The sequence below is a fragment of the Rhinichthys klamathensis genome, unplaced genomic scaffold (assembly GCF_029890125.1).
Source record: "Rhinichthys klamathensis goyatoka isolate OS25496 unplaced genomic scaffold, OSU_Roscu_1.1 h1tg000289l_1, whole genome shotgun sequence".
Taxonomy (NCBI): Eukaryota; Metazoa; Chordata; class Actinopteri; order Cypriniformes; family Leuciscidae; genus Rhinichthys; species Rhinichthys klamathensis.
Window position 1 is genome coordinate 681,326 of NW_026606808.1, and position 24,622 is coordinate 705,947.

The window sequence follows — 24,622 nt, forward strand, 5'->3', positions numbered from 1 at the left end:
ATTCATTCCCTAAATTTTGGCCGTTTTCCTAAATCATTCCCTTAATTGTTTTAAGCTAATTTTCATTTTTGGGTGAACTATCCCTTTAAGTTCAATTGTGGCCACGCTGACGAAGGGTAGGTTTACAATGATGTACTAAAAACGGAAAAGATTTTCCTTTGCGTGTTTCGTGTACAGATGACAACGTAGTCAAAACAACCGAAACACAAACTTCTTAAAATTGGTTTCAAAGTGCAAGTTTTTAAAAACAATAACTTTATTGAATTTGAAAAACACGAATTTGTGAAAACGGTGACATCATGCACATACGTATTACATGTTCAGTCTATAGGCGCATATTATAGTGTTTCTAACCCAAAAAAAATCAACATAACAGCATAGTTCTGTAACACTTTTATCGTATTAGTTTTATTTGGTTAACATTCTTGTACATGTTTGCTTTTTTTTTTTTTTGGTTGTTGTTTTTTTACATACATGCATTTTCGAAGTTGTAAACAAAAAGATTATTGGAGTATATTTTACAAGAAATTACTAATTCAGTCTCTCAATGTCTACTTGCAGTTTCTTTGTAATTAATAGAGAAATTTACTAGCAGAAACAGATTTTTTCTTCTGTGAAACCAAAAAAAAAACAATAACCATGACAAAATTCATCAGTATATTCAAAGACAAGCATTTGTCTCAAGACTGACAGCCACTTTCTGTCAGTGCCGTTGCGAAGCTCTTCAGCTCGTCGCATTTCACCTGCAGAGGAGATCCAGCCCCGCATTCAGACACAGCCGGCCAGCGCTCGACCCACGTGTCTTTCCCCAGCGTATACACATACCTGAGAGGCAAACCGTGAGCGAATAGTCAAATACAGCCCCTAACATGTACATTTCCAGTGCTATTATGCTACTCACCTGTTGGACGTGCTCCCTGCTTGCCAAACGTCAGCGATCGGCCCAATGATCAGGTAGTCCTGACCCTCTCTCAAACCAAGCCCTGTCCTACAGCTCGCATGAGAGAGGAACATTCGTCTTTCCTTCTCGATCAGACCTTCTTCTGTCCCTACACAAACAGAAACGTATGGAACCTTTCCGTTATGCAAAAGGTTCTTTTTATAGTGTAAAAAGGGTTCTTTAGATTTTTTAAATGTTCTTAAAATCGAGATTTTGTAAAAGGGCATAGTAGGTCCCCTTTAAGAGTGTGGTAGACGTACCCTCTTTGATAACCTGCACAATCTCCATCTCATACTGGTCATAGTGACTCTGGCTGGCGCTGATCAGTGTGACCCTGTAGGCTGAAGAAAAGACACATTTATTGAGAAGATGGTGACATCCCGATGTGTCCCCCCCCAAAAAAAAGAAACTTTTACCATGATGTAATCCATTGCACACAGCAGCCTTCCTCTGTTCTTTCCCAAAAGACAAGGAGTCTTCTTTCACTACACAACAGTCACCTATGAAAGAAAGTTTTATAACTGGTTAAAGTTGAAAAGTTGATTGAAAACATAAAGATAGTCCTGCTGAACTGACCCTGTGAGCAGCGGCACACGTCGTCTTTGCAGATCTGATCGAGCTGCTGTTGGTCTTCAGGAGGAGAGTAGAATCTGCTACAACGCTTATCTGACAGAACAAAGATCACACCGTTAGTAACCGTTTGTATGGAGCCCCGTGCATGATTTGTTTTTTCTTCATTCCACTACCCTACCTCTCCCTTTTTACCTGCAAAAATGCATTCTGTGTGAATAGCAAGGCGATTGAGTTATTCATGCCAGTAGCAGAAACAATGTGAGATGAGTCGAGGCCAAGAAAATACTTAACGGTGTAGATTAGTAGTATAACTTCACAAACGAACCTTTGTTGTAGTACTGGTAAACCGTGACAGTGGAAGGCTGAAGGAGCCCCACTTTAAATTTCTGATGCAGTCTGAATGAGATCATGTCTGTATCAGTACTGGACACCTGTCCGGGTCATTCATACAAAGACAAATATTCAGTGTTGCCTTCATTTACATCATGGTAAACATGTATAAACCTTTAGGGTGGTTGTTAGGTTACCTTAAACAAGTGAATTATGAGGGATCCTCTGTCACTCAGGTTGTCCACCACTTGGTAGTTGTTAATGTAGCGGTCCACTGAATTTTTAAGCTAAAAAAAAAAAAAATCACCCCTGACATTATCACTTCTATAACCTAATGATTTGCCTTGCTGCATATATTCTGTGTAGGTAGCTACCTACATAGCATCCTAACTGTCAAGGGGACATATTTGAATTGCTTTTCATAGTCAGAAACTGCGCGCAACACAAATAGACTCAACTCACGACTCAATAGACTTCAGCGTTAGCATGTTGCTAAGCTAAAAACATAATACTCTTGGCATAAAAATACAAAGCACATACAAATATTGGGTAGAAAAGCCCATTGGTGTGTTGAATAAAAAGAATAATGATTTTTTAATCAACTTATTTTCATGATTTTTTAAACCATCTTGGATGTAGCTTGTCGCAATGTATTATGGGATTGTATTCTCCATGATAGATAATGTAATCCTGCCAAATTTGGCCAAAATTAGAGCTTTCGCGTCTGGAGTGCACATGTGACGCCTCCAAATGTTGTCTTGGTAGGATACAACACAGCTAGCTACATGATTAGCTGTTATTTATCGCTAATGTAATGCCACATTATGTCACGAGTTTGGTCTTACCAACTCTAAATCTGAGTTTTCAGGCTCAAAGCCGGTGGGCAGGCCGATGTCCAGAATGACCATCCTCACTTGGCGTGCCTCCAGAGCCCTTTGGGGATGCAAAGCAGATTGTGGAAACCACAATAATATGTCCTAGAAAAAACAAGATATCTACCTGCATGCATACAAGCGCTCACCTCACGTGGATATTGAGTCTGTAGGATTTTTCTACATCTGGTGGGTTTTTTTCTAAAATGGACCAAAGAGTGATCTTAATGAAAACCTGTCCGCTATATGTGTACAGCTAAGATTACAAGACCTCAGAGTTAAAAAAAAAAAGCGTAGCAACATTTTCAGTTTTACAGATTGAATGTATATTTACACAGTAAAACAATATTTCATTAACTGATATAATGCCAGGTAACACTTTATTTTAGTATTCATATGCTGCCTTTATATGCTAATCAGAATTATAGTAAATACGAGTTTCCTAGTTAAAAATTGGACATGAACACCCACTCAAGTCGTATTTACCACTGGGAAGCTTGGCGATAATTTTGAAACCCAAGTTTCATAAACTTAAAACATGGCGGAAGGGAGAACGACTGCTGCCGTGGCTGTTTTTCTTTATTACTTTTTTCCACAATAGATACATAGCCTTGACCCGTTGTTAAAGTAGTGCATATTTACATATATGAATAATAATTTGAAGCATATTGATGTTTTATACACAGCGAAAATAGCCTGTATTTGCCCAAAATTCCAGAATTGCAAGCAGGCTGACTATAGATAGTGCAGTGAATGTTTATGGTTGTCAATAAATGGGACGCTAAATATAATTTTGGCTTTAATAAGATTTTCCCAATAAATAGGTAAGAATAAACCTGGTGTCCTCCATGATTCCTGTTCTTTCCAACAACAAAGCACTTGAATGCGACGAGCTCGTAAATACAACGTAAGAAGTGGGAAGATGGAAATTTCCGATAGCACGTGATGACAGCATTAATGCACGTTACTACATGTACTTAATATAGTAATAACAGTAAATTATGCATAATTAATTCTGACTTTTTATCTCATAATAGAGTGATATAAACACAGCTATGAGAAATGTCAAAATTGTCAGAATTTTGAGATAAAACATTGCAATTACTTATTTTTTCCATATAAACTGATTAGAGAACATACCATTAGTCTCAGCGATGGAGACGTCCAGCTGAAAGCCGTTACACGTGCTGTTCTCGAACACATCAGGAAGCTGGTGGTACACAGTCACTACCTGAGACACATAAAATGCAACAGAGTAAAGATTGTAACTAAATTACATCTTGGTTTTATATTTTAATCATTCAAAACTTTGGTGTAAATGTGGGCATTTAGCACCTCCAAAATTCCCTTGCCCTTCCCAGAAGCCACCACTGTGAATTCCTGGTCAAGAGGTACCTGAAAGAGATAATGAAGGGGAGTAACGTAGTTATTGTACACGGCCTTTGTGATGGTGAAGTTGAAGTCATACGACCCTGGTGTGTTTAATATAGCCCATGTTTACGTTTTAACTTCTGCCAACTGTATTTAGGCTTCAAAATTCATAAAAGTTGTGTTCATTTGTGAATATCATCTTGATGAACTAAACATGTGAGAATCATAAACGTTTGTTGGTCACCAAGCTTTTTTTCTGCAATTATCCAAAAGCCAATGGAAAAATCCTATTGGGTTTTTGTCGGGGGAACCAGGGTGACTGGGACAGGGAGAGCACAGTATATTTGTGGGAGAGTGAAGGGAATCTGTGTGCTAGCTGATATATTTGTGCAGTATAATAACACCATATACATTTACAAAAACATACAGTTGTAATCAAAACTATTCAACCCCCATTGCAAATCAGGATTATTGGCAAAATGTACAGACTATCAGCTGTTTGCAATGAACAAATCAAACAAAATTGAAGCTCAACACAAATGTTTCAAGTGGTTTCCCTGAATTCAACTGAAAATGCCACTTTTAGTGACTTCTACAGTCTCGAAATTATTCAACCCCCTGAATAGAATCACTCACTACAGCACAGATCTTCAAAGCTTGTTGTCTGAAGCACACCTGATTAGTGTTGTCACGATACTAGAATTTCTAACTTCGATACGATACCTTGAAAAATATTGATATTCGATACCATTTTCGATACCACTGAGAAAAAACTGCCACAATATTAAGGGGGTATTTTTTTAATTTAAAGCTAAATATAACAAGTCTAGAACATGACAATGAGGTATTTTTACATGAACAAAAATGTCCTGAGTTCTATTTGTTTATATTTTTTAATTGGACCAGAGCTAACATGATGCATTTTTATTACCTATACTGTTATCAAAGATTAAAATATACTGTAACAAAAAAGCACTTAACAGTATCAAATTGGAGAATAGAGAGTCAGTAATGTATAATAATAAGATTAAACTTTAAATTTTCAGTTAAAGGCATGTCATTATTTAATTCAGAGATGCCATTGTCTAGCTGTTTAGTTTAATTAATATATGTGTAATCAAATTGATGATAATCGCTAATGAAGGAAAATTGCAGAATTAAATAATAATTTTTGAATAAAGTTAAATAGGCACCAGTTAATTTACATTTGACCACAGTTACAATATTTACTTGTCTAAGATTCCTCAGTCAGATTATGTTAACTTTAAGAATTAAAACGAGACAACACACAGACTCTTATCAACAACAATACTAGGCCATCTTGGTTAATGTTTCAGAAAAGTTAAAATGAGAAGAGTTACAGTGTTTCCTTGAGGATTTTTTTTAGCAGTGGGGGCAGGTCTGTCCAAACAACAAATACCCCTGATGCTGAGCATATGCTGTTAAATAGTAGCCTACCCCTGGAGCCTGTTCCTTAAGTCTGTTTTCACCTATACAATAATTTTAAAAAATGAGTGATGTGAGGGATTATTGATAGTCAAACAATCTGTTGGGTGCCCGCAGCCCGCTCGCGTGTCCGCGCTATTCTCCGACATGCCCGCTCGCGGTGTGTAGCTCGTGTCCGCGCTATTCTCCGACATGCCCGCTCGCGGTGTTCTTTATCAATGATGTTCTTTATCGCCCCTTCAACAATCAACCAAAGCCGGTCGCGGGGGCGCCGCCCTCGCCATCTTTCCATTCACTTCACTTTTGCTATTTAACCAGAGCGAATGAGACGAGTGCGTCACGTGTGGTGTTTGTCAACGCGCCTTTTGAGAGAAGTGAAAGTGACTGCTCGGCTAGTATCGATACTTCGGGAAATTAGTATTGGTACCGTTCAGATATTTCAGTATCGATATTTATCGAAATATCGATATTTTTGACAACACTACACCTGATGCAACTATTCAAGGGCTTCATTAGTTGCAACAGGTGTGTTTGAGCTAGAACACATGAAATATCTGAACTGACTAGGTTTGTTTAGTGTCACGTTTGACTGCATATTCGAAATCAAAAGAATGGTCCAAAAAGTTAAGAGAAGATATCATCGCCCTTCCCAAACAGGATACAAAAAGGTTGCGAAGGCACGTTCTAGTGACACAGTCGGAAGCTTAGTTTGCAAGTTCAAAGTTACACTGTCCTGGACGGGGCAGAAAAAGGAAGCTATCAACCGCTGCAACCAGATTTCTGAGAAGCCAGGTTCAGAAAAACCCTCGAGTGACTGCAAAAGACCTGCAGCAAGACTTGATGGCAACAGGCTCTGAGGTTTCAGCTGCACAGTAAGGCGCGTAAAATAAACGCATGCAGTTCCCATGCCAGAACTCCAAGGCCTACACCACTACTGACCCAAAATCGCAAGAAAAGTTGTCTCCAATTTTCTCAAAAGCATATAAATAAGCCACAGAGATTTTGAGAATTTATTCTGTGGAGCGATGAAGCAAAATTGGACCTTTTCGGCCCTCTGAATCAGCGGTATGTCTGGAGGAAGAAGAATGAAGCATATGCCTAAAAGAACACTCTGCCAACAGTTTAGCATGGTGGTGCTCTGCGGCTGCTTTATATCCTCTGGCACTGGAAACCTTTCTTGAAGCCCGTAGATTACCCCATAGAAAATCTCTGGTGGGATTTGAAGAAGGCAGTAGCAACACGCAAACCCAAGAATATTACTGAACTGGAGGCCGTTGCTCATGAGGAATGGGCTAAGATACCTCAGAAACGCGGCCAGAAGCTGGTGTCTGGTTGTAGCATCTTATTTTCAGCAGGTCATAACAGCAAAAGGGTGTTCTACTAAGTACTAAACATGCGTGCCATGAAGGGGTTGAATCATTTTTAGACTGCAGAAGTCATTAAAAGTTGCATTTTCAGTTGAATTTGGGGGAACCACACAACATTTGTTGTGTTGACCTATAATTACTTTTGTTTGATTTGTTCATTGCAAACAGCTGATAGGCTGTACATTTTGCCAAGAAACGTTTTGATTAAAACTGCAAAGGAGAGTTTGAAAGATATACTATCTCACCCGTGAAGATCGGGCCACGTAAGCAACTTTGGGATTGAAGGTCCAGCGTACGTCACTGCGACCGGGAACACTGAGTTGCACCAATAAATTGAGGTCAGTAGGAGGAGGGCTCTTCACGAGGTACTCAGAGAGGGCCTGTAGCACTACCATAGTAGACTGATGGGAGAAAACAGTCATTATATGAATAACCATGTACCTTAAATACAAATGTAAGCCAAGTAGTAAAGGTTTACACATGTTTTTTTTTACCTGAGTAGAGCCGTACCCTCCCCCAATGCCACGTTTCTCGCTCAGCCATTGAAAGGGGGCGGCTGCTTCTTCCATGTGGCCACTTTTGATAAGCGCTAACAATGCGTAGCCTGTAGCTTCCAGTGTGAAGAAATAATTATCAGAGTCAGGCCAGTGGGTACGATCTGTAGACAGAAAATAAAGAAAGATGAGAAAGACAAGACCACACAAAGCAATATATTTTATATTTTTGTTTTTAAAAGCTATGTACCAGGTGAGGCTAATTTTAGCAACATGCTCTTCATGCAACCGTGGTTGGAGACTGCTAAGGCGTAGCATGCTATAGCCGCTGTGTACGGCCTCGACAGCCGGGGGAAATGCTCTCTTATATACGTCGCTGCTTTTCTGGACTCGTCCTGCAATGATCGCAAGTAGAAAATACAATAAACACCATTAAACATGTCAAAACGTATGTTATTAAATTTCTGTTTTCTGGTTTGCCCGGAAGTACAACACGAATCAGTGTTGTACCTTTGTCTATTTACTTATATTTATTGGGCTTGGGAAATGTACTTCAGGAACTCAAGATGCTGAATAAGTGGGCGGTCACTGTTTCTGTTTTCTGATTGGTGGAGTTCCCTTTAGAACTGAAGGGAATGTACATTTAATGGCATCCTTTTCTTGTTTGTAAAATCAGTATGAAGCTGGCAAATATTTTCCTGCAAATGTCCAAATATATTATTAACTTCATTGTATTTTCATTATTGTACAATTTTATATTTATTTCATATATTGGAATAAACTTGGAAATATTTAATTTAGCTATTGTATTAATTATTATTGTATAATTTAATTTAGCTTTTGTCCTAATTATTACATTTAGATCATTTTCTAATTATTTAATTAAGGTATTGTCTTAATCATTTAATTTAGCTATTGTATTAATTATTATTATCGTATAATTTAATTTAGCTTTTGTACTACTTATGAAATATAGATATTGTTCTAATTATTTAATTCAGTTATTGTAATAATTATTTAGTTTAGCTTTTGTATTAATTCAGCTATAGTTGTAATTATTTAATTCAGCTATTGTATTAATTATTCTTATTGTATTATTTAATTTAGCTTTTGTACTAATTATTAAATTAAGATATTTTTCTAATTCAGCTATTGTGTCAATAATGTCATTTAACTGCTGTTTAATTCAGATGTTTTTAGCCGTTTTAAAGAGTGACGTTACCTGTATGTCAAGGCCTGGCTCTTGGCAGGTAACAGCGTTTTGTGCCTCTGCCAAAGCAATGAGCACGAATGCAGTCAGAGACACTCTGGATTCAGAGCCCCGCAGGCCCCCCTGCATCACAAAACATGTGTTAGCAAGTACTGTGAGAAAGCATTCAGATGACAGTGGTCCCCTTTTATAGATTATCATGAAACTAGTGCAATCACAGTTATTAATTCTCACCGTCATACTGGTGTCGTAGACAGGATTGTTCTCCTGAAAGGATCCATCTGGACTGTGTTTATTCTTGAGTAGGTACAGCAGAGGGCCACACAGATGCTTCTTATCGACACGGATAAACGAGTGTGCCATGGAGAACACCTTTACCACATATGCAGTGACCCTGAGATGGACAGAACATAAATACACATGAACTCTACTGGAAAACGTTCAATATAGTGCAGTAGTTTAAGCGAAGTGCTAGCATGAATACCATGTGCTGGTGCCTTCTTTGGCGTAGGGAGGGTACGAGTCATCCGTTTTCCGATAATTAAGTTGATTTTCGTAACCTATAAAAATAATAGAATAGAAATAATTGATCGTAATCATATCTGAAAGAATGCAGTTCATCCCTGTTTGTCTCTCATTGCACCTTTTTGTATGTATTTGATGGCCTCTTCTCTGCGACTTACTCCCACAACGGCCCAGTTTGCACTACGGTCCAAGTAATGGGCTGCAATGAGGGGCAGTGTGATGGTGGCCAGGTTCTGCTCCACACACCCGCCGGGCATGCGGATCAGAGATGCCAGCGAGTCCTCCTGAATGGAGTTATCAATGCTGTCTGCCAGCAAATCACCTAAAGAACAGATACAGATCAGTACAAAACTGGGGAACTCTTCACGTCAACTGTCAAGAATTTCCCAGTTTTGTTCATTCACATAAATGTCTATTATGCAATTGAGTGTTAATGCCATTTTCATAATATTGTGAATATTGCTTAATAAAATGTCAAACCTCTGACATTGACAAATGTCTCCGGCAGAGATTTCGGTACAACGGCGTCCAGCTGCATCTTCTCCACTTCTATCATCTGTCTCCCAGCTGAGACGAAGGAAATGCTTCATCATTTATTATAACAAAAATGTATAAACTAAATCATATAATGAATAAATTATTCAAATGAACATATACATTTTAATAATATATACTTTTCATGCATCAAGGCCCATTTATACTGTGTAAAACTTTTAAAAAGAAAAACTGAAGCGTGATTTTATAAAGAATTTTTTTGAGTTATAGATAATTATACTAAGTAGAACAGACCACAAATGCGCAGTATATGATGCATTTTTTTATACTGTTACAGCAGAATGCAAAGGAAAAAAAGAGCAGATATTCTTGTTATACCATGTCGCATTCAAATACCAAGCATGATGTTATTCCCCTGACGTCTGAAAATAGAACTAGAAAGAAATTGTACAGCTCTTTCAGTCAAACTGACAGATAAGCATTATATGTAGCGCAACCTTCTGATTGTAAGTTATTTGTTTCAGTCTTTTTGAGTGGAACTTCCCCAAACCAGAAGTGTCTCTCATAATCTAAAAGTAGGGCTCATTAGGAAAAAGGTGAATATGGACAAAAGTATTGAAACACACCTCTTAATGATTGAATTCAGGTGTTTCAGTCAGACCCATTGCTACATGTGTATAAAATCAAGCAGCTAGACAAACATTTGTGAAAGAGAGCTCAGTGAATTCAAGTGTGGCACTGTGATTGTATTAGTCAATCCTTGAATTAGTCAGTCCATTAAATTTCATCCTTGCTAGATATTCTAAGACCCATTTATATTGTGTAAAACTGCTACTGTAACAATTTTTTAAAAAGCGTGATTTTTAATTAAATGTTTTTTTGTGTTATTGCATTGATCATGAATAGTCTCATGATTTCCAACCAGTCTTACCACTGTCTCCTTTCCCAGTGGGGTTCAACACAAAACTCCTCACTTTAATTGTCTGGATGCCTTCTACCTAAAACACAAGATATAGCCTCATACTAAAAACACATAACATGTACGAACATATAAAATATGTTCAATATTACGTGTGTGAGACACAAGACAGAGCAGGATTTAGTAGCCCACTTACTACCACACGTAGATTCTTCCTCACTGCATCTTGCCCCATGAACGAGGCCGCAATGGCTGTGACCTGTAGGGGGAGCTCTCCTGTTTTGAGGGGGATGATAGTGTATGTAATGAGCTTGGAGGAGCCGGCCTGCACCGAAACCTGCTGTCTGTGGGGTCCGCTAAATGCCACACTACACATGTCCTCTGTCTTATCCAGGATCACCAGTACCTGCAAAACAGACAGTTGTTCAGGTCAGGTCACAGAGACGTTACAGTGGGAGTGTGGTAATCGTTTGGTGACGGTGTGAATCCAACCTCCAGTTTTGAGTCCCTGTAGTTGTGGACCACAGCTTTGATTTGCACATGTTCATTTCTGGACACTGAGTGAGGCAACCGCAGGTCTATGAAGAACGGCTGCCACGCTCGCACGTTATAAGGTTCAGCTACACAGAAACCTGCAAGAGGTTCACAAACCAGGAATAATCTCATTCTCAGGGACATTTTCACATTCGTTCTCAGAAATGTCTGATATGTAGCATGAAAAGCTGAATAGTAATTATTAAAATAGTCATGCAGGATTAAGAACTAAATAATTATTGTAAATGTATAATTCATATGCAGAAACATGTTACATGTAGCATTAAAACGTAAATAATTATTGATCAAATATTCTTAATTAATTTGACATGTAGCATGAAAAGCTAAAAAATAATGATTAAAATATTCATCATTCATATGAAAAGCTTGACATGTAGCAATAACGTTTGACGTGTTGTTCGAAATGTTTGACGTAGAACTAAAAGCTAAATAATTTTTAATACTCATAATTTATATGATGAAATACTTGACATGTAGCATGAAAAGTTAAATAGTAGTTATTGGAACGCTTTTCAGAGAAGATAAGCCAACGTTTTTTTTTTTTTTTTCATATAGCACAATTCACCCAACAGTTCAGGAAAATTCAGGAAAAAAAATCTCCGAATGCTCCACGTGAAACTTCGGTCTTCCTACCTTTTACCATCGTGTCAATTGATTTTGATAAAATATTCATAATACATTTGAAGTGCAGCATTAAAAGTGAAATAATTATTATTCAAATATTCAGAATTTAAATGAATATGCTTGGCATGTAGCATTAAAAGCGAAATAATACTTTTTAAATATTCATAATTTGTATGCAGAAATGCTAGGCATGTAGCATTAAAAGCTAAACATTATTATATTCGGAGATCATATGCAAAAACGTTTGACAGGTAGCATTAATAGTTAAGCAATTATTAAAATATCACATTCATATGGAGAAACTCTTGATATGTTATGTAGCTAAATAATAATAAAAATGATTAATAATATATCCATAATTCATATGCAGAAATGCTTGTCTTGTAGCATTACAAGCTAAATATTAATTATTAATACATTCCAAATTCATGTGCAGAAATGGCTCATATAGCATTAAAATCTAATAAAAATATCATTATTAATATCTTTTCATTGTAATTATTCATCTCTCACTATGGCAGATCTAAAAGCATATAAAGGAGCTCTGCCCAGACAAACAGATGCTTCAGACAAGATCAGGAATGTTTACCCTTCTCAGGTGAGGCACTGACGGCTAGAAACCCCCACTGAGTGATACTGTCAGGAAGAACCGTGTCCACTGAAAACACAGCCAGCCTGGAATAACAGATACACTTCATCAATGAACATGATAAAAGTGGGACTTCTTCACCGAGTCAAGGTCAAACTCTTACCCGTCAGACTTGGGTACGCTGGGCAGTCTGATGTCAGTCCACAGCCACGACTCGAAGAACTTGGTGCGCACGTAAATGTCTTCTATGTCAGCTAAATCATCTTCATTGAACTCTTGCTCCTCCTCCTCCTCCTCCACCTTCTCTTTCATCCTTTCAACATGACTCTCCATGCGTCCTCCTGCCAACCCAATTAGGACGGGAGATCCGAGGGCAACAAATCGGGAAACCTCAACGCGATCTGAAAAACTGGACCCGGTCAAATAATCTCTAAAGGTCTCTTCCCTAATAAGCATAGGTAAAATACGGAGGTGGGAGGTGGTGGGTGTAGGGGTGGTGGTTGGTGGAAGGGTGGTCGTCGGGGGCCTGGTAACGACACCAAGCTCCTCCCCTCTGTACTGTGCGCAACAGTGGAGGAAAGCTAACACGCAGCTCCAGTCCTCGGTGATGTAGAGGGAGCGGCGGTAGCACGAATAGGGCATGGGAATCTCCCGCATGCCGTCCACACAACATCTCTGCAGGAACTCGTCAGAATATACCTTCTCTGAGAGAAAAGAACGTGTTTAGGCAGGGTGACCTAGCGCATTAGCTCGACTCGCTCATTTTGGCTAGCGCTTTTGCTAACACTTTCATATCTTTCATATTTAACAAACTGTAAAATACAAAACTTTTTAAAGATTTGATGCACAGATGACAGCGACTCACCCAGCTGCTCTTTGAGCTGCAGTTTGGCAGCCGAACGTCTTCTTCTAGATTTACTGGAGCAATCTGTTCCAAACAAACCACAGAAAATACACTCTTAAAAATAAAGGTTCTTTATTGGCACCCGTGGTCCCATGAAGAACCTTTAACATCGATGGAACCTTTCCATTCCACTAAAGGTTCTTGATAGTGGAAAAAAGATTGAAAAAAAAAAGGGTTTAAGAACTGTTCACTGAAAGGTTCTTTGGGGAACCAAAAATGGTTCTTCTATGGCATCGCTGTGAAACCAAGATGGCGAATGGGACTTGGATGCTGAAGGTCAAGTTCACCCTAAAGAGCATCTCATCGTAATACCAATGGTATTTGGTATTATTGCCATAATGTTACTTTACCATTAATACATTACTGTGTTGAAGTCCCCCGGTAGTCAATAATTGTATCCCTTAAAACTCATCGTTGATCACCAAAATAAAAATTGTAAAAAAAAAATCCTTGAAAACAAAAACAATACTTCATGCCTTAAAGCAGCACTAGGTAACTTTTCAACCTTCATAATATACTTCCAAGTCTCTTGTGATGGTACATCGACTTACAATACGTTAAATGACACGTCTGCCATATCCTGACGGGGTCTGTAGCGTTTTTAATCGTACTTTTAAACTTCGGGTTTCGGGTAGTAACCGGCGAACAAAGAGAACTACAAAATTCGACTCCTTTACGGCATATACGTCACTTCCACCACCACTTCCTTAAAATCAGACGTGCGAGCCAAATGTTATAGTCATGGCCGAAGCAGCACAGAAAAACAAGAAAGCAAAGGTTTTATCGGAGCAAAGCAAAAAGAGAAAAAGAGAAAGTGATCGCGTTAAAGGCAGAATTAGGATTAACATTGGGCCAGCATTTTCTCGCTGGCGTGAGCTGAAGGAGGAGGAGGGGTGCCCGACCGATGCGGACTTGGCAAAAAAAAAATCAAAAATCAAATGAAAGCCTATGTCTAAACGGCGTGCACAAGTTTGGTAGGGGCTACATTCTTGCAAGTAAATATATAAGATGTACAAAATCATATTTTAGGATACCTAACATGTCTGTGATATTTGTTTATTTGTCTTGCCTCAAGCTATAATGCAAATCGATTTGTAAAATTTGCAGATTCATTTATGGTAGCTTGATATTATAATATTGACGATATATGGTTATTATCAACCACTCAAACATTGCATTGAAGTATCATATAGATTCAGTAAAACGGTAACCAATAGACTAGGCTACTATAATGACACTGGCTTGTAAACGTGATCATCGCGATCATTTGTCGTTAGAAAAAAAAATAAAACCCATGAAATTATATTCATATGACATGCTGAAATATATGCCACTGTACCTGGGATGAAGACATTTCACACGCGACGCAAGCAGAACACCTGCATCATGTGACCTCCTCCTACAGTGTTCAGGGCTATCATGGTTGTCAACAATTGCACGTGCATGTAGGATGACAGAGTTTACGACAGTAGTAGAGGTCTAGAGGACAATACTGTTTCCCAACTGTAGGGGGACCCCACCCCGAGAGCAAAAGTAACCTGGTGTTACTTTAAAATAGCTTGAATGTAACTACACCCTTGCCTCATTTAGTATACGCGGTTCTATGAATATGAAAAATAGCCCCGCCTCCACTCACTCACACCAGCTCAGAGATCCACATTGACCAGATTGGTTACAAGGTAGTTTGTGACGTCAGAAACACCAGCGATTTCAAACCGCGCTTTTGAGACCGTCTTTGGTTCACTGCAGTTTTAAGGAGAAAATACTCAGCAATGGTTTTGACAAATGAATTTGCACGTTTTTTTCTTAAAGTCCCACTCCGATCATATTTTGAGCTATTTTTAAACATTCCCAGTGGTCTTTAAATTATGATTATGCCATTTTTAGCCAAAATCACAAAACCTGTGCCGTTTTCTGGGACTTCGCTTCAGCAGAGCGGCAGTAGCTCATTAACAATTCGCCTCTGCGTTGTGGGCGGAGCCGTTGGCACGGAGACGACCCTCCCCCTGCCCGTTGCTGAGAGCTCTGTCTCTCCCGCTAGCTTACACCCCCAATACCGGTGGGGCAACAGTATTATATACACGTTAATTATTATTATCCGAAGTTAATCAAAGTTATCACCGATCACCGATCATTATTTCACTCCAAGACGTCGCGTGTGGAGACGCCCAGTGGAGTTACTACGTCACAACTCCAGTCTATTTTAGCCGGCATTTTAACGTCTGCTACTGATTCACAGCCATTTGAATGTAGAAATACTCAGAAATACAACTTTGAGCTTATTTTTCTCAAGATATGTCCTCTAACAACAGAAAAATGCCACAAGAACATGTTAACACCTAGAAAAACATTATTTTCATCGGAGTGGGTCTTTAAAGCATATTAAAAACACCACATAGACATATAAACAACATTAAAAGCTTGATTTTCATCACAGGGGGACTTTAACTATAGGCAAGATTTTTGAAAGGCTGCATAGCAACTGTTGTCTCAAAATGACTGTCAATACAGTATTTGTCCTGCATTTTTAATTAGACATTTGGTTGCACTTTATTTGACTGTGAGTGCACTTACGTGTAGGTGCAACAGGTCTGTAAAAGTGCTACCATACATTTAGTTTAGATAGAAATTAAAAGTGTGCCATTTTTGGCCAATTTTGTATTCTTGCTGTCCTCATTATCTTTGCCAAATTCTGAAGCTTTGGACTTGTTTTATAAATAGAACCGTTCAAAAGTTTGGGGTCAGTAGTATTTGAAAGAAATGAATACTTTAATTCATCAAGGAAGCATTAAATTGATCAAAAGGGACAGCAAAGACATTTAAAATGCTACAAAAGATTCCTATTCATAATAGATACTATCGTGGTTTCCAATTTAATTTTTTTTTTTTTTTATATGTTCCAATCTTTGAATGGTAGTGTAATGACATTTACTCCAGTGCAATTAATTAGATGTTAATGCTGTGTGTGTGAAGGACCTTTTTTGTAGTCAGTGGATCTTCCTGTGCTGGAATAAAACATCAGTCCTGCATCACTGAATACACCCATATTATTCTTGCCTCCTCCTGAGGTGCAGCCCATATCACCCTGTCCCACCACCTCCCACACCTGAATGAAAGAGTCATGAGTGTCAGTGAGGCCCTGGAGAAGGTTCTGGAGAGTGCAGTGAAAATTACATCATCACTCACCTTCTTCTGTGTCAGGCGGTTTTTACTCAACAGAAAGACGGCGTTATCCACCGCAACCAGGCTGACCTTTGCTCCCGGGTCACCTTTCACGTCAAATTTAAAGCTGCTGCCTGGTGAGTAGGAATTGTGTTTTTCTCCCTTCACTGGTCCTACACTGAGCTAAAACAATCATAAAAACACTCAAATGAAATAATGCACTCATAAATAAACGAATGTAAGCAACTATTATGGCATTAAACTTATATGGCCTTTTTTTGGGACAAAGTAACCTCTTAAAGGTGCACTGTGTAATTTTTAGTGGCATCTAGTGGTGAGGATGCGAATTGCAACAAACAGAAGTTACACCGTAACTTCTGTTTGTTGCAATTCGCATCCTCACCGACAGGAAAAGATTTTGTCGTCTGAGACAGCAGAGAGTAGCAAAGATAAATTACAAAGATAAATTAAGAAATTAGGTTTACTTCATTATTCAGTAAAACAATGTTATTGTGAATATTATTGTTACTTGTTCATCATTGTGTCAGTGTTTTATTCGCTGACTTTAGCTAGCTTCTTTGCATGAAGAACAACATAGTGACGAAACGAACGCGTTTGTCCGTTTAGGGCTCCTGTAGAAACATGTCGATGTAAGAGGACCCGCGGTGTATGTTGATAGAAATGACTCATTCTACGGTAATTAAAACATAACGGTTCATTAAGTAAGGTCTTTATACACCACTGATAACATAGTTATGTATATGATATTGCATTTCTGTTAACAGATTCTCCTAAATATTACACAATGCACCTTTAAGTGGTTTAAAAGCCAAAGCAGAATTACTTACATTATTGAAAAATAGGCGAAAAGTGCTAGAATCATGCAATGTTAATCATTTCTTATGAACGCCACATGAACTCACCGAACCCACACACCGGTCCTCCACATCAACAAACACAGAGTCTGCCACCACTTCCGCATTAGATATCCATGGCAAAATGTAGTACGCCACAATCCGAAAGGAAGGTAGCATTTCTGCGGTAACCAGCAGAGGAATGTTTATGACAGCCAGGTCTTTGACATTCACTCTCCCGGCATGGATTATATTTCCCTTGTTTAACACCTATAGAAACAATTGTAAGTGTAATCAATACCAAGATTGCAGTCATTTTCATCTTAAAATGCCTCAAGTGTCATACTCACGGCATACGTCAGCTGCTCCACAAGCTTTTTTTGATTTGGTGGGGATTTGATGTGCGCTTGGACGTTGAGTCCATCGCCCACCGCCACTTTATTGAGACCCACTGAGATATGCAGGAAGTTCCTGTGGCCGGAAAAAGGGGCATATGGCTCCACATGCACTTCTAAAACAGCCTGCTGTTCTGGTCTCAGCGAAGGATTCGCTGTCTCCACCTACACATGAATACGTCAATCATGACAACTCTCTGGGTAGTTTTGTCAGGTTAATGAATGCAACAATGTAAATGTATTTGGTCTTGGCGGACTAGATCTGCTACACTGCTGCTGCAGAGCAAGTATGGACTTGCTACTGCTAATAGATACACAAACACGCTGCAGTTAGCGTAAGATATGCTGCTGCTGCTGCATAAATCGACATACATCGATCCGGTAGCAGATCTAGGCAGGTGGAGCTGGGGGAGGTGGAGGGGTTCAGAGGAACTCTGATAGCACACCGCAGGATTAGCTTACAGGAAACACTGAACCAGACTATTTAAATGTTGAGCAAGCAATCTCATTGGCTGTAGGATCAGCAGAGGCCAATCAGCTTGTGCCATTCAGTAATGATGTGATAGCTTGCAGATTGCATGTAAAGGAATATGCCCTGTATGTATGTATATATATATATATATATATATAAGGGGTGTAGCGATACACGTATTCCTATTGAACCGTTCGGTACGAGGCTTTCGGTTCGGTACGCATTACAAACCGAGCGATTAGTTGGACTGTTTTTTCTGCCTGTACAACCAAAATTTAGTTAGCAGTCGCGCTGGCGCGACCACCACAACGTTGCCCAACATCAAGTATTAACCGTAGATCTCTATTAGATCACAGAAAAAAACCAGGAGAAACATTGTGCCATGAACTAACTAGTTATAGGTTTTAAGTCCACAAATCAGCAACATTCACCATGGATTTAATGTAGTAACACTAACTGTAACCATGAAAGTTTGGCAGGAATAGTAAAATGCTTTTCCAGCACTTCAAAACTCAAATATTATCCTATTTAAATGTTATTTTTAATGTGGTGACCAAAACATTATTTGTTCATCCTTCAAAGATTACCCCCATTTATAAAACTAAAAGTTTCAAGATGTACTGTAGGAAAACAGAAAATAAAAAAGACTTTAAAATTAGCATTGTAACCAGTAGGTGGCTGCCATTTCCACTCCCAAATATTTATTTTTTAGTCGTTTTGCTTTTGAATTATTTCAACATTATGAATAAAAATGTAAAAAATTATGAATGTATAATGCATTGTAATTTCTGTAAGTTAAGTCTATTTATTAGACATTTGTCAGTAATAATCAAACTAATAAAAATGGGGGGAAATGTGAATAACTGCGCTGCAGATTGATTTAAGGTGTGCCCCTAAAATTTCTCCATGTGCGTGTAAAATTTTGTGTAAAATTCAGTGAGAATACTTCAAACATGTCAACTCATTTACGCCGACATCACCCCAGTGTGTCAATAACTGGAACTAGACACTCTCATCTTATCCGGAAAGAAAATTTGTACAAATTGAGTAAAAGCACACTGAGTTCCATATAAAAACTAAATTGTTTTCTTTGTATTTGTTTATAACTACTACAATATTCCATTTCATTCTTTTATAAGGAGCTGTTTTTGTTTTATATGCTGCTAAGAAGACACCCCAGTATAGCTCAAGTATAGCTCCATCATTGTTCAAAGTAAAAAAAAATCATAGCTTATGATGTTAGTTTTAATAAATAAATTAAAAATCAAGGAAATTTCTCTGGCATTTCTTTTTTTGTTGTATCGAAAACCGAACTGTGACACCACTGTGTCGTATCGAACCGAACCTTGAATTTTGTGAACCGTTACACCCCTAATATATATATATATATATATATATATATATATATACAAATTCAGCTCACGGTTAAATACAATTTTTTATATTGTTTCTATTGTGCGTGTATGTTTTTTCTGTGATTGACTTACTTTCAGTATCTGTGATTCACCAAATGACCTGGCCGTGTTAGGCATGTTGATGTAGACTTGGATGATGCCGTGGTGATCACTGATTGGGCTTTCAAGAAAACTGATTTTAACAGGAATATTAGGGGCTGGAGAGCCGTCATGGTTACTCACTGTAACCTAAGCAACAAAATACAAACTAATTTGAAATAATGCTACCATCATCTGCTAAAATCAACAATCCTATCATAAAATCAGATTAAAGGGATAGTTCACCCAGAAATGACAATTTTGTCATCATTTACTTGTCATAGCTCCTAATATTATTTTAGAAGGAAGCTAAAAAGAAATTAAACAAAAGCACATAAAATTACTAAAACTTTAAATAAAATTTTTAAAAAAACGTGAAAATATACAAATAAAACCTTTTCAAGATAATAATAGACACCATAATAGTAGTATATAAATAACAGTAGAATAACACTTTTACACATATTGCTTGTATTATATATTTAGTTCCCAAGGAATTTCTAATTTTACGTTTTTTTTATATATATATATACAGTAGGCCTACTGTGTGTATATATATATATATATATATTTTTTTTTTTTTTTACTTAAAGTTAGAAATGGCTTGGGAATTAACTGAAATGAAAGAAGTTAACTAAAATTAACAATAACAATAAATTAAATATTAATATACAATAACCAAATATATATATTTTTTTAATAGATACTAGAAATGACAAATACACATAGCAAAACTACTAAAACTTAAATTAAAACATAAAAGTGAAAGCTAACTCAAAATATGAACAAATACTCGAAATAATACTAAAATTAAACTGCTATTGAGTTCTTTGTAGAGCCTGACAGCCCGTGCGCACCGTCCAGGGTAAGGAACAGAGCAGCTTGGGCATTCTGCTCAATCAAACCGGTATGACATGACGTGAAGGGTAAACTATCCTTTGAAGCAGTAAAAGTTGCAAAAGAAATTCAATTACCGTCATGCCAAATGGCAGGCCAGGTTTGAAATACTTTGGTGTGTCCCTGATGGAGAGCATGTAGGGTGATATTACTATTTTAATGCCGGATTTCTCTGCTTCCACAAGGTCGCTACCTGAGAAGAAAGTCTTAAGATGTAAGAGTGTTTTCAGAGAAGAAAACTGAGGCAAACGCTGATATTTTCTGATTTCCCCACCTGTGCTGGTCATTACTGACGCTTTGACGTACACAGAAGACCCCACTAGGCTGTTTGTGTCAGGATAGGCCCTCTTTATCTCCTCCATAGTCAAACTAACAATTCCTCCATTCAGCTGCAATTTATAAAACATAGATTACAAAAGTCTCTTTCTACAAAGCTGATTTAATGTTTAAGATAAAGATACTTAAAGTGAAGTTTTTTTTTTCTTGTTTAACCACTTACATCGTTCAGTTGCTTCATAGATGTGAGTCTCTTCTTCTCACCGTTTATTTCAATACCAAACAGCACATATGCAACACCTTGCACTGGTTCACCATAAAGATACCTGGAAGAAATATATACAGTGACCTCAAGGTTTTTGGCAACTTATGAATGTATGAATTCAATACACTATTGTTCAAAAATTTGGGGTCAGTAAGATTTTGTAATGCTTTTGAAAAAAAGTCTTATTCTCACCAAGGCTGCATTTATTCAATAAAAAATATGGTAACACATTATGAAATATTACAACAATTTAAAATAACTTTTATATTTGAATATATTGAACGATATAACAATGTTACTTCACGAATGCTAAATGCATCCAGATCATTCAGAGTAGTTTGATTCACACACCTGGCTGTTATTTCTACTTCCAGCTTATCTGCATCTAGACCGAGGTGGGACGTCTTTGGAGTCAAAGTGACATTGAATGCTGGGAGCACTTGGGAGCAAGAAAAATGGCGTTAACCCACCGACAGAGGAAAAAAATAAAAATTAGAATCTGAAGATTATATGAATTGCTTACCGTATTTCTTTACTTCAAACTCTCTGCTGAAAATGTTCTCTTTTCCCTGATCAAACTTTGCAACTACTTTCCACTTGCCCTCTCTAGAAAATCAAAAAGATCAGCAGCTACACGAGTACAAGGTAAATAAAATGTATTATAATAATATTCATATATAATATTAAATATAAATTACATTATTTTATGATCTTATATTTTAATAAAAAATATATATAGTGATTTAAAATATTTCATATATAATTAATTATAAAATAATCAAATATATAATTTGAGATATATAATGATTATATATAAATATATTGTGTATGCAAATATATGTATATACAGGTCCTTCTCAAAAAATTAGCATATTGTGATAAAGTTCATTATTTTCCACAATGTAATGATAAAAATTAAACTTTCATATATTTTAGATTCATTGCACACCAACTGAAATATTTCAGGTCTTTTATTGTTTTAATACTGATGATTTTGGCATACAGCTCATGAAAACCCAAAATTCCTGTCTCAAAAAATTAGCATATCATGAAAAGGGTCTCTAAACGAGCTATTAACCTAATCATCTGAATCAACTAATTAACTCTAAACACCTGCAAAAGATTCCTGAGGCTTTTAAAAACTCCCAGCCTGTTTCATTACTCAAAACCGCAATCATGGGTAAGACTGCCGACCTGACTGCTGTCCAGAAGGCCATCATTGACACCCTCAAGCAAGAGGGTAAGACAGAAAGAAATTTCTGAACAAATAGGCTGTTCCCAGAGTGCTGTATCAAGGCACCTCAGTGGGAAGTCTGTGGGAAGGAAAAAGTGTGGCAAAAAACGCTGCACAACGAGAAGAGGTGACCGGACCCCGAGGAAGATTGTGGAGAAGGACCGATTCCAGACCTTGGGGGACCTGCGGAAGCAGTTGACTGAGCCTGGAGTAGAAACATCCAGAGCCACCGTGCACAGGCTTGTGCAGGAAATGGGCTACAGGTGCCGCATTCCCCAGGTCAAGCCACTTTTGAACCAGAAACAGCGGCAGAAGCGCCTGACCTGGGCTACAGAGAAGCAGCACTGGACTGTTGCTCAGTTTTGCATGTCATTCGGAAATCAAGGTGCCAGAGTCTGGAGGAAGACTGGAGAGAAGGAAATGCCAAAATGCCTGAAGTCCAGTGTCAAGTACCCACAGTCAGTGATGGTCTGGGGTGCCATGCCATGTGTTTTATCAAGGGCAGGGTCAATGCAGCTAGCTATCAGGAGATTTTGGAGCACTTCATGCTTCCATCTGCTGAAAAGCTTTATGGAGATGAAGATTTCATTTTTCAGCACGACCTGGCACCAGCTCACAGTGCCAAAACCACTGGTAAATGGTTTACTGACCATGGTATTACTGTGCTCAATTGGCCTGCTAACTCTCCTGACCTGAACCCCATAGAGAATCTGTGGGATATTGTGAAGAGAAAGTTGAGAGACGCAAGACCCAACACTCTGGATGAGCTTAAGGCCGCTATCGAAGCATCCTGGGCCTCCATAACACCTCAGCAGTGCCACAGGCTGATTGCCTCCATGCCACGCCGCATTGAAGCAGTCATTTCTGCAAAAGGATTCCCGACCAAGTATTGACTATTGAGTGCATAACTGAACATAATTATTTGAAGGTTGACTTTTTTTTGTTGCATTAAAAACACTTCTTTTATTGGTCGGATGAAATATGCTAATTTTTTGAGACAGGAATTTTGGGTTTTCATGAGCTGTATGCCAAAATCATCAGTATTAAAACAATAAAAGACCTGAAATATTTCAGTTGGTGTGCAATGAATCTAAAATATATGAAAGTTTAATTTTTATCATTACATTATGGAAAATAATTAACTTTATCACAATATGCTAATTTTTTGAGAAGGACCTGTATATATAGCAATTTAAAATATTCAATGTTTAATTAATTATAAATCAGAGATAATTGCATTTAAACACCCAAACTAATTGTGTAATTATACTATAAACCACAAATGAACAGTTCTGTATGCATACTTGACTACAGTGGAGAGGAGGTAGGTGTCAGATAGTATCCCATCTATTGATTTGGCTCTGGACATACCATGTACTGCAATACCATCTGGATTCTGAAACGAGCCAATTGAGCCATAAAACATTGTTGCATAAAAATAAACTGTTGCCTTGCAAACTGTAGTGACGCTTATGCCAATGCCAACGACAGTCACCTGAATCTCAAGAGATATGGTTCTCTCGGAAGCACGGAATTCTGAATCAGATACAAAAGCCCTGCAACGCACTGGAAAATTCCGGAATGATCAAGGAAAAGAAGATTGAACAATGCATTAATAGGTATTATCAATGTGCTCGACAGCATGTGAGAGCTGACCTGCATCTCCAGGGTTGTAAACAGGTTTATCAGTCTGAATGAAGATGTGTCCAGTGCGGAACGACACTGCTATTACTTCTTCTGCACGATGGAAGGGGCCGAACTGAGCAACCAGCTTCACATACTTCTTCTTTCCATCTGGACGTAGCACATTTGGATCAATCTGGCAAAAGACAGTATTTTATTACATTTAGGTTCAGCAAGCAACATGAGCAATGTCTCAAACAAATGAGAACTTTAACAAACCAAGTTTAAACCAACCAAGATCAAACACATTCATACATAAATTCACCTCAATGGTCTTGAGGGCGCTGTAGTTGTTGTCTGACTTGAGGATAACTGAGTCCTGCAAATAGACAGTTTCGGAGACTGGAAAGTCATAGACCTGGATAGTGACTTTTAGTAACTGGTGCATATTCTGACCCTCTATCAGGATGTTCTGTTTTGTTCCAGGCCTTATCTTTGCTGGAGCTAGAATAGAAAACCTAAACCGAAACATACACATCCAAGCATAACTTCGATGGGAAACATGTTTACAATTTCCACATTAAGATATATTTTGAATGATTTTGTTTTTGTGGTAAAACAAAGTCAAAAATGTCAACGTGGTCTAACCTAAAAGAAAAGAAAATATTATGAATAGCCTGGCGTTCTAAAAGAATAATTCTAAACTAAAAAAGGGAAAAAAGAGAAAAGTGTTACAG

At 37.9% G+C, this 24,622-nt stretch overlaps 1 protein-coding gene across 2 annotated transcripts; it reads right to left on the reverse strand.

Moving 5' to 3' along the window:
- Positions 1–658: 658 nt before the first annotated feature.
- Positions 659–24,442, reverse strand: c3b.2 (complement component c3b, tandem duplicate 2). 2 transcript variants are annotated; one of them, XM_056269715.1, is made up of 39 exons: positions 24,211–24,442; positions 23,919–24,081; positions 23,758–23,828; positions 23,567–23,658; positions 21,552–21,634; positions 21,380–21,467; positions 20,987–21,089; positions 20,762–20,876; positions 20,565–20,680; positions 19,585–19,740; positions 17,581–17,790; positions 17,300–17,500; positions 16,401–16,559; positions 16,191–16,320; positions 13,176–13,238; positions 12,474–13,014; positions 12,311–12,396; positions 11,035–11,174; positions 10,739–10,948; positions 10,555–10,621; positions 9,609–9,695; positions 9,247–9,450; positions 9,088–9,163; positions 8,838–8,997; positions 8,616–8,726; positions 7,644–7,788; positions 7,394–7,557; positions 7,145–7,300; positions 4,051–4,110; positions 3,856–3,946; positions 2,865–2,916; positions 2,689–2,776; positions 2,041–2,130; positions 1,839–1,944; positions 1,517–1,606; positions 1,357–1,440; positions 1,201–1,281; positions 902–1,049; positions 659–825 (listed from the first exon to the last, which is right to left on the reverse strand). In XM_056269715.1, the coding sequence occupies exons 1-39, from the start codon at positions 24,421–24,423 to the stop codon at positions 681–683; spliced, it is 5,145 nt and encodes a 1,714-aa protein (XP_056125690.1). In that variant the 5' UTR covers positions 24,424–24,442; the 3' UTR covers positions 659–680. The 2 variants fall into 2 exon arrangements, with proteins under 2 accessions (XP_056125690.1, XP_056125689.1); XM_056269714.1 differs by having other exon boundaries at positions 1,201–1,440.
- Positions 24,443–24,622: the final 180 nt, after the last annotated feature.